At 33.4% G+C, this 11232-nt stretch overlaps 1 protein-coding gene across 2 annotated transcripts; it reads left to right on the top strand.

The window, feature by feature from the left end:
- Positions 1–840: 840 nt before the first annotated feature.
- Positions 841–3861, top strand: LOC122316447 (putative HVA22-like protein g). 2 transcript variants are annotated; one of them, XM_043132967.1, is made up of 7 exons: positions 842–1097; positions 2000–2040; positions 2130–2228; positions 2315–2371; positions 2467–2530; positions 2644–2853; positions 3293–3861. In XM_043132967.1, exons 2-7 carry the CDS (start codon positions 2009–2011, stop codon positions 3725–3727), a joined length of 897 nt encoding a protein of 298 aa, XP_042988901.1. In that variant the 5' UTR covers positions 842–1097; positions 2000–2008; the 3' UTR covers positions 3728–3861. The 2 variants fall into 2 exon arrangements, with proteins under 2 accessions (XP_042988902.1, XP_042988901.1); XM_043132968.1 differs by lacking the exon at positions 2000–2040 and having other exon boundaries at positions 841–1097.
- The last annotated feature ends 7371 nt before the right edge of the window (positions 3862–11232 follow it).

The following is an 11232-nucleotide window of genomic DNA, read 5'->3' as shown; positions in this document are numbered from 1 at the left end:
AGTTTAAATAAACAAATAGAGTTTTGCTACTCTCATTTCTATACATTATCTTTATTTTTATTTTTTAATTTATGCTTTATATTAATTAAATTTTTCTACTCTTCAGTCATTTTCCACACATTTAGTTAAAAAAAAAAAAATTATATATAATGTATATAGCGAAAATGATGAGTGAAAATTTTTAAACAATAATAATATATTGGCAGGAGATGGAAGGCGACCAACCTTTATCCTCATATACTATTTTACCGGTCATAAAAAGTAATAATTTTACCCTTTATCATGAGTTTGCCTCACGCCATCAATGTAATAAAATTATTTAAACTGTGTTATGATTATTTTAATAATTATTTTAACAAAAAACTTTGTATATTTAAAATTTATATATAACATTATTCTTTTTATAAATCTCAACATGAGATACCAACTTTACCAAAATACTAATAGGATAACATTCATTTACTATTATTGAAATTATAATTTTGCTTAATTTAAATGTAAAATATGTTTATTGACACAACGCACACATTATTAATGAGATTCAATGTGGAAAGTAAAAAATAATTAAACTAAAAATGAAATATTTTGATCATGTACGCACAAATTTTATACGTTGATGCGTTAATCAGTTTTCTTCTAATAAATTAAATATTTACTTTATACCAAAAAGTGTTTGTGGAGAAATAATAATTGTCAGTAAAAAATGGAAGTGGTAGTAAATTCGGAATTAAACCCAACGAGAACAAATCTGTAGCACATAAGGGAGAAGCAAAGTAAAAAAGAAAATAAATAAATAAAGAAATGAAAATGAAAAAGGAAATACCAATTTAAACGGCACCCAAGGGCCAACACTGCCTCTCTCTCTCTCTCTCTATCTCTCTGAGTCCATCTCGCACGCTCTCGCTCTCCATTTCTTTCTGAAAAATTGACTCTCTCACCACCGACATCGTAACGGCTCGCCGTGTCTTTTCGGTGGCGCGGATTTCTTCATCGTAACGGATGCCTGCTTCCGATTAACTTCCGCATTTCGATTTACTCCACTTTTTTCTCTCGAAATTTGGATTTCTTCATTTATATTCAAAGAAAATAATCCAGAGGTAGTGATCGATTTCTCGTTCTCATTCTTTATCTCTGTCTTGTATGAAATCTTAGATTTCATTTGTTTTTAATATTTTAGAGTTTCAAAATAATCATGGAGTATACAGTTTCCGAGATTTTTTTAATGTATTTAAAATTTTCCTTGGAACTGTGCATTTCCGTTGTGTTTTAAGGTTATTTGTTGGTTTTTCGGTAAATCGCCTTCGTTCTCTGGTTTGAATTTGATTATGCTTGGTTTTTCTTTTTTTCTTTTTTTTTTTTAAATTTGAATTTGCTTGGAGCTTGATATGATGGATACAGTTGTCTTTGCTGTTAACTTGTTAGGTAGTTGTTCCAGGTGACTGTTTTTGGAATTTTTTTTACCCCCAAGCTTCTAGCTTGTGATTTTTATTTTTATTGAGAATTCAATTTTGCAGCTGTATGGTACACTCGTTCTGCTGCTGAGAGAATGGAGTAAGAGTAAGGAAAACGGGATTTTCAAGGGGTTTTATGTGATTTGTCCCTTTTAAGCTTTCAATTTGATGGAATCTAAATATGTTTGTTAGGCTGCCGTAACAAATTAGAAAATAGGAAATTTATTTCGTTAGAAGCATTTAGAGGACTTTTAAGTTGATACAGAGTTGCAAATATGAGTAAGAAGCCGTATCGTTGTGTATAATGATCTTAAGCGGCCTTAGTTGACTCATATATCAATGTTATATCCGTGTTTCATTACTGTAAAAATTCGAAAGAAACGTATTCATACCATATTTTATGGCCGTTATATTGATATAAATATTGCACAATTTGCTTTATTCCATACTGCCTCTTAGATTAACATCTTTATTTTTGTGGTACCTATCAGATGTGCTTTTAAGCTGCCATATTTGGCTTTACTAGTTGGTTCCTTTGTATGTGCTAGGTATACAAAATGATAGGATCCTTTATCACCAGAGGACTCGTGTATGTTACTTGCTCCCCACTTGCTCATTTGCTTTCCAGGTTTATTTTTATTGATAATCAAAATCCAATCACTTGGAATGTGTTGGCAGAATGATTTTCGGCTATGCTTATCCAGCTTATGAGTGCTACAAAACTGTTGAAAAGAATAAGCCGGAGATCGAGCAACTTCTCTTTTGGTGCCAGTATTGGTATGTTATGGATTGCCGTTTATGCCAAAAATGGTTGTGCAACTGGTATCTCGTGGTAAAAACCAAAATTTTTCTGTGCATTGCAGGATTTTGGTGGCTGTTTTGACAGTTTGTGAGAGAATTGGAGACGCTTTTATCTCATGGTGAGATTGTAATAGAAAAAGCCTCAAGGAGACAATTTCATGCTTTGAAAAATCTTTTTCCATTTTGTAATTGTGTTTTTCCATCTTTCTTGAAGGGTTCCAATGTACAGCGAAGCTAAGTTGGCATTCTTTATATATTTGTGGTACCCAAAAACAAAGGTATGAGATTTCTTTTAGGCTTGGGAAATGAAATGTGATAATTACCTGAATATTTGATTACCTTCATTTTACTTCCTCTCTTTCTTTTACTTGATATTTGGTAACTGTGTCAGGGAACATCGTACGTCTATGATTCATTCTTTAGACCGTATGTTGCAAAGCATGAGACTGAGATTGATCGGAACTTGTTGGAACTGAGGACTAGGGCTGGAGATATTGCAATTTTGTATTGGCAAAGAGCCGCAAGCTATGGCCAGACAAGAATGTATGATGTTTTACAGTATGTTGCTGCACAATCAACACCACAGCGTCGCCCACCTCAGGTAGTTTATTACAAGTATCATTTTGGATATGGTAGAGTAAAGTAGACCTTTATTGAATATTTTAATGGAATGATGTGTTAATCTGTTGTGTTGATTTTTTTTGTTTTCCTTCACGAGCCGTGATGATTTATTGAAAATATTTGACCGGACATGATTGCTTTTTTCTTGTTTTCTGCATTCGGATAACGAGCTGGATTTTAATTTAAAAAAGATATTGCAAAGTTTTATCATCCACTGCAATTGAATTTAATGTCAAATTCAATTTGAATGCTTGCATCTCTTTTAAATCCAGTAGAAGCTAATCTATTTGGGGTTTTTTTAAACCAGTTCAGTTGACTTGGCTCACCCCTCCTAACTGCTTCATCCATTATGTTACTATTTCCTTTTTTGGTTTTTACCCGCATTTGAAACAGTTTATACTTATAAATTATAACCACAGCAACCAAGTGCCAGGGTTCACCCACGGGCTGCTGCACCTAACCGTCAACCAGCTAGTCCAGCACAACCCCAAAGTGAAGAACCCCCATCTCCCACTTCTAGTACATCTTCTAGTCACCACCCTGAGGAGGAAGAGGCTGGTTCTTCACTAGAGTCCAAAGCTACCAATCCTGCAGCAGCAGCAGCAGGAGGTTTGGATCCTCAAAAAGCAACTGTTCCGTCCGAGGCAACCATCCAAGCTGCACCAAATGAAACTGAGCCAAAGCCAATGCAGCTTGAAGAAGAAGAAGCAGCAGCAGCAGCAGCGCCGCCTTCAACTGAGGACAACACGAATCCTGCCCCAAAAGAGAGAGTGATGGAAGAAGCCATTCGATCTACACGCGTCGGTATGAGGAAAACCCGTTCTGTTGGCAAATCATCGAAGAATGATAGTTAGCTATTTCCTATTTTTTCTATATGTGAAAAAACTAGCATTTCATCTAGGTGGACTATAGCAAGTATTGAATTGTGATGTGGATGCTGCTGTAAATCTTTGTTTTCTATCCTTTATTCCATTTGTTGTTTCATTTATTTTTTTATTTTTAATTTTATGATGTGTTGACAAATGCAACTCTCGAATGATTAGGGATGATGGAAAAAAAAAAAAAAGGACCCAAAAAAAAAAGTGAGTTGGATGGCTAAGAGTCGCCTTACCGGCTGATGCATGTAAAATTGGTCGTCAAAAGTGGGTTGAAGCATATATACCAACCGGTAAGTCTTTGTTATGTGAATGAATAATTATATTTATTAAATTAACATATATTGAAACATCTTTAAATAATTTAAATGAATAAAGCAACTGGAGAGTGAGTAAGTGACGTCGCTTTATAACTCTTAACTGTCATTTAAAAAGTATCATGGCGTGATAAACGATTTATATCGTTTTCGACTGGGCAAGTTTTGCGTTTTTTTTTTTTATGAAAAAATGTCCTTTCTTCAAATATGAGATTTAAGTGAAAAAATCTATTTTTTAAGGTGGATTTTGATTTTTTTTTTTTCAAGAATTACATTCTAAAACTATATCTAACATTATTTTTTATATCTCGAATCAAATATTATTTTATATACGTTTTATTAGAGGAGAAATTCAGATAATTTCATTGATATTTTTTAATTCCCAAATTAGGGATACAAATCTACGTTGACACTAAGGTATATTTAGAAACACAACTATTTAAAGATATTTTTAAATTCTTTTTTAACTATTTATAAATTATTTATTATTTTTTTACTATTATTTACAAATTTTATCACTATTATTTATAGATATTTTGAAATATTCTTAATATTTAAACAAGCTCTGATAAGTACCATCCTCATGGTTTGACAAGCCAACCTACCGGTCAAATTAAAAAGAAAAAAGAAAGACAGACAAACCAACTTAAGGTTTCGACGCCATAAGAGTCAAAAGTAAAGTATTGATGGTTAAACCTTAACACAAATGTTCACAGCTTATAAAGTTTCTGAAAATTTTTTGAAATCAATAGTAATCTAGGGGTATAGTTTAATAAGAGAACAGTTGCAGTAGTTGGTTTTAGTATTTAGTAAGACTTCAAAATTGGAACCCCGCCAATAGAGTTACATAGTCATTATCTTAAAACTGAATTAGGTAGGCTTGGAGTTTGAGTGTTTTGCCAATTGATATCCTATGTCATATGATATCAATTTCTCTCACGGAGAGTTAGGTGAACTTGTCTTCATCTTTTCCACCAAAAGCCATCATTATTAGTTTTGTGATTTTATTAAAGGTGTATTAGTGTTGGTAACAGACTCACACCACTGGTTGGCAAAGGATCTCTTTATTACAGGGCAAAGAGGGTAAGGTTTTGAGCCAAACAATTTAACTTTGTCGGAGGACAAGTTTGGAAAGTGAGATAAGATGTGAATTTTATAAATAATAATAAGATAGCTTATAAATAATAGTGAGATAGTTATTTTAAAGAGTTTTAGAAAAAGAGAAAAAAAAAATTAAATAAAATATATTATAAATTAAAATATTGTTAGAATATAATTTTTTAAATTTATTTTTGTTTGGTAATTTAAAAAAGTTGAATTATTTTTTATTTGAAATTTTAATAAAGTTGTAATAATTAATTTGAAAATATTTATATTTGAGTTGTGTTTGGTGATAAGTTAAGATAAAATAAGAATTTTTAGACGATTTTTTTTTTTTTCAAACAAGTCCTAAATAAATAAAGGGTGATGCTACTGCCACCAAAAATTCTTACCAAACAGTCAATTTGTTTTTTGTTTTTTTTTTTTAATATTTTTTTAAAAATCTCTTAAATATTTAAAAAAACTTTACAAAGACATTAAAAATTACTTTTTAACCATTAAGTTAAAAAAAACAAAACCCAAAACACCTGGACGGTGAAAAATCTCGGTAGGTGAGAGTGGCATTTTCCGTAACTAAATACTATCCATTTTATAAGAAAAAGTCCTTACCAATCGGATTAGAGAAAATATTAAGAATAGTCACTATTTATCACTCTATACCTTACATCTTATAAAAATATTTATATATCTTATAAAAAATATCCTTATACTTTATAAAAATCTACAAATATTTACTGTACAACATAAATAATGGTTGCTCCTTAGTAAATTCCATCAAATTATATGGACAAACGATGGCAAGCCGCCCAAGCACGAATCAAGTGATTAGGGTTTGTGGTTTTGGTGGATTGAAATAAGGTCAACGTTGTGAAGGGTAACGTAACCTATTAGAATTTAGAGGGCAAAGTTTCTTTTTTTTTTTTCTTTTTTTTTTTTTTTTTTTTTTTTTTTTTTGGAGGAAGAGGGCAAAGTTTTGCCCGCAAACATCAATATAATAATATTGATATCACATATTATCAGAGCATGCTCCAACTCAGAGGGACAGGTGTGATCTTATCCATTAAAGATAACAGATTGTGACACTCTTAACCACGACAATAATCAATGGTCCCAATGAGTTGGGATAATCATTATCATCATAGGACCGATTTTAGTTCCGCTAGCCTTCACAATCAATGCAACAAAGGCGAATGGCCCACGAGAGAGATACCGTCAACTAAAAGATCAAGAAGCTAACTAGGTATGGAGGGGTCCGGCTTGGGTCCTGTGGCAAAAACAACAGAAAATTTCCTGTTAGTCAAATTGATACCGTGTAGTGTTTAGTTAAAGAAAACAAAAATATGAGAGTTTAATATCTAATTAACAGGTTAAGAATACGAGAGATTAAAAACTATTGGATTTTAGAATCATCAGTTGGTTAAATTACCAAATAATAATAATAATAATAATGTTAAATTTAATACTATTCATGAACTTTGACTCGTATCAATTTTAAATCTCTTTCTAAGAGTCTAAGTTCCAAGTATTCTGTTTGAAAAATGTAAATATTACCCAAGCCGGACCGGTATGGAGAACTCTTTGCAAGTTCTACAGCCACATTGCGTCCTGAATGTCTGTTTTGGGATTAACCCAGAATGTCTGGACAACAAGAATGAGTTAATGCTTGAAACAATGAAACCCAGAAAGCCTCCTTATTCCTTGTTAGGTCAAAATTGGTCCCCATTACTGAAAGCTTCTTTAAGCCTTTGACTAGCTGAGTGCTACTTTTATGTTGGCGTGATGGTGACCCAAGGATAAGGGGGCACATGGATTCTCTGCCAACAACACCCATCTAATAATTGTTTCATATTTTAGAAATTCTTGCGCAGTGGACTTGCTGTATTCAAAAGAATACTTCTAAACTCGATATGGGAACTCTTCTTGGACACAATTTCCGAGTACGCATACTATTATTCACTCATTCAGTCACACCAGAGAAGACGCCCATGAATAGGGAGAATGACCAAGATATAACTTAAGACGAAGTTAAATTGATTGCCAGCACTCGTTAACCAACCACCGGTGACTCTTCCAGATGAAAAATTGTGAAGATTCAAAGAAAACTGAAGTCACATTTTGACCTATATTTCACTAGGATTACTCAACGTTACAATTGAAGTATTGGCTCAAATGTTACTTAAAACCTTCTTTTGGTCCTTATGTGGAGTAAGTCTTCTAAAATGTAAGTTGATATGATTTAGATCTTCCTTGAATCATTACATTACTCCACTCTGACCAAAAGACTGCTGTTCTATTTACATGTTCAGAAAACTAGACCCGAGGGAATCATTTTCAATAAATAAATTGGCTGGCTTCAGATTTCATTTTCTCAATATATAGCATCACACACAGGTAATGTAGCTGAAATTCTAGTCTTAAAATATTCCAATCCAATCCAACTCCAGAACTACTCTGGTCGCATTTCTTATTTTGTAAGATTCGGTAGCTAAACCACCAACTCGGTGGTTGAGCTAAAAAGAAACAAACGCAGACCTTTATTTCTCCAATTTAAGGTGAACTGGCTTTTAACTTTTTATAGTGGGGATGAACTCGTCGATAATATTGATTAACATATAAAAAAAAAGTCTGACAATGCCGTTCCACAACCTCAATCAAGAGGGACATCTTTATATATAGGTCGCCTGACTAGTCTATCCACTCTGATGTTGCTTGGGTAACATGTTCGTGTTCGTGTTCGTTTAGAATGGATGCGCGATTTGCAGCAATACCTGAGGACAACAGCCAAGCTACACGCACCCAAACTTTACAAATGGTCTCTTGGTATAAAGTTACTTGGAACAATTTCAACATTTACGAAGAATTCAGGATCTGTATCTGCATATCATCCTAGGCTCTTTTGCACCTTTACTGCATAACATGCCCTAAAATAAACAATGGCATGCCATCATCCTACTTGATCAGGACCCTATATCAACCTACACTAATGACCCTACATACATCGGTAGTGTGGCAGATAACCGGCATCTTTTCCAGACATTTCCTAAATCTTGTGATTAGCTATAATTAATTTAATTTGGGAGGGGGAAAAAAAAACAGAACAAAAAGGAAAAACTAGCTACAAAATCTATGCGTCAAAAAGTGAACAGGTATAAATGACATCCTTCATGCCATACGGAACAACCGAGTATCTGCTTCCCATGTGCATTATGGACAACATCCGCATGTCATGCTGGTGGCTGAGCAAATGCTGCATTACTCTTTGGAGAATCATCTTCAAGAAAGTCGCCTACTTGGGACCAGTCATTTGCTGTAGTTCACAAAATGTAAAAGGTGATATATGTACAGGTTTCCTCAAAAGGATTGGCCTTCAAATCGTTTAGTTGCATGATCAGATATTAGAATTCCAGGAACTGAAACTTGTTGGAAATGGACTAGAGAAAAAGAATATTGCTCACCCCACAAGTCGGTCATGCTGACTTCAGGATCCGATTGGAACCATTAATCATGGTCAATCTGTAAACGAGTTGGTTAGTTTTCCTTCGGCATGATCCAAGAGAGGAAGAATAGACATCCGTAAAGATTCACTTTTAAGATTTATATCTGGCTAATAAAAAACAAATGCCTCCAAACATACGTACATCACACTCCGAAGGAGTAATCTTCTGAATCCCACACACATCTGAATCCAGTAAGCTGAAAGTTTCAGGAGAATTCATATGATCACCCTGGTGTTTGAAAGATTGCTTTGCATCTTCCGCTCTGCAATGGCCAATATTCCTAGGTGATAAATCCATTGATTTAGCGTGACATTCATATCCTCATTTTGGCGGTTGTATTTACTACAATCATGAAGATTTTTTTTCTTTTTAAAAAAATATGGAAAAAGATATTACATTCATTTGCAAGAAAAAGAATATACACCTATATGGAGGGAAAGAGAGAGAGGGAGAGCTAGGGGGATAATACTTCAAGAGGTACAAATCAATCGGTCCAGTGGTGCTTCTAATAATCATTTTATACTGCCTTTGGGGAAAACCGAAATCCTGCTTATCAAGAAACTAATCAATCACAAACTAATATATATAGTGCATCAATTTTCAAACTCCATCCATCTACCCCACCCACCTCGTCGGGATCTGGAACTTCAATATAACTAGCTTGTGGAGCTTTTATTGCAACAAGTGTTTGATTCTGAGACGATGATAGCAACAACTAGAAAGTGAGTTTGAGAGTTCCACAGATATATTAAAAGTTTCATGAAGTTTCCCTAGAGAGGAGAAAGAGAAAGAGAGACCTGGAGGCATGGAAGAGATACAATATCTTCCTGTGTCAAAAAGAGGTACCAAAGAGTCCAAATAGGCAAAGTATCAAGTGAAAGAACCGAAACATGTCTCAAATATATCCAAAAACATATGAATTCAGAGTATACCTTTGATAATTTTCATCTTCCTCCAAGCCCCTCAAATGCTCTTCTTTTGTCCTGAAGAAGGATCGTGATGAAAGTTCAAAACACTAGAGGTCAATCACAGAAAAACATCTCTCAACTCCTAGTGAACCAATCTTATAGATTTATCAAGACTGCGTTCTTTAATATGTAAGCTTTTATTTTCAGCCTGTAATGAAACCACAGAGAGAGTTCAAGTTACTGCAATAAGTTAAAACGAAAGGTTAGGGAACATGAAGGCCTAAATCTATATTCAGTTTACAAAGCAACAACCAGCTTTCAAATCCAATATTGAAGTTGAATATATGTTGACCAATCCATCTAAACAATTAATGCAGATGCAATAAATTATGCTTACGAGAATAGCTAGAGAAATGATCCTTCATAAGAAATCTGTCATATTAGTATTTGTTTCTGTTTTAATCCTGCATTCATGGCAAAAGGATAAACTTAATATCAGCTGTCTCTTGGCAATTGATTTGCTAACATGGAAACTCATGAACTAGTAAAAAGTTACAATACATTTTTCGCTATTTTTGGCATAGAAATCTGCTTCCAGAATTGAATGCATTAAAACTGAGAATACTTCAAAACTATTCATCAATAGTTCAATATTATTCACAAATTATTCATTATTACTTTTTTATTATTAACTACTTTTTCATTAATATTCACGGATCATCTGAAATTACCTCAGTATCCAAACGTAACTTAATCTACAAAGATCTTGTCCTATTGCTTATGTTATATATGATGACATAGCCATACAATTCAACAAGATTAAGGTTGTATTTGGATGCTGATATGATCTGAGTTGATCTGTAAATAGTAGTATTTTGTAACTCTCATTATGATGTATTTCAATGTAAATAGGTTGAAATATATGTGTAAATGTATGAAATAAGTTGAAGTAAGTTTTAACTTTTTTATAAAAAGTTGAAAAAATAGTAGATCTCATCAATGATTGATTTGCAATAAGTTAGAGTTCACACTAACCAACAAAACATAGCTAAGTATACTAATTTATTACCACGTAAGAAATAAAGCTCTCATACGAAAAAATTATCCAAACATACAATTCCGATTACGGAGAAACTATGAGATTAATACACAGCACATGAGAGATATAGAAATGCCTACGATTTACTGTGCACCTTTAGTGCAGCGACTTGATCATCCAGCTCCCTGCTCCCGTGGGCCAATCCCATCATATCCCCTGTAATCTGCTAACTGGTCATTATCACTAATAGGTGTAGTGCTTTGTCGAACGCTCCATGGCAGATCAAATTTTCGAAGGAAAAAAAAAAGAAAAAGGAAACCAACTATCCGTTTAACCCAAATTCCACCCACTTTTTTTTTCCAAAATTGATTCACATATTGGAGAAAAACAAAATCGAATTCACCTTTCTTAGCCCATATAAGGACATTTTAGGAAGAGCGTTTCACTAAAAGGCCTACTATTCATAAACTTTCACCCATTATGAACCGAAGGAAGTCAAATTTTTTATTTTTTTTGGATAAATGAAGACTTCACTATCATTACCTCCAACGTATATGGTTCTTTGAGGTTTTCTCTATCAATCCTATTCCTTCAAGAACATTCGTAATGTCATATATCCTCC

This window comes from Carya illinoinensis, chromosome 7 (genome assembly GCF_018687715.1).
Source record: "Carya illinoinensis cultivar Pawnee chromosome 7, C.illinoinensisPawnee_v1, whole genome shotgun sequence".
NCBI lineage: Eukaryota > Viridiplantae > Streptophyta > Magnoliopsida > Fagales > Juglandaceae > Carya > Carya illinoinensis.
Note: the sequence above shows the minus strand (reverse complement) of the source record. Positions and strands in the feature narration are given on the sequence as shown.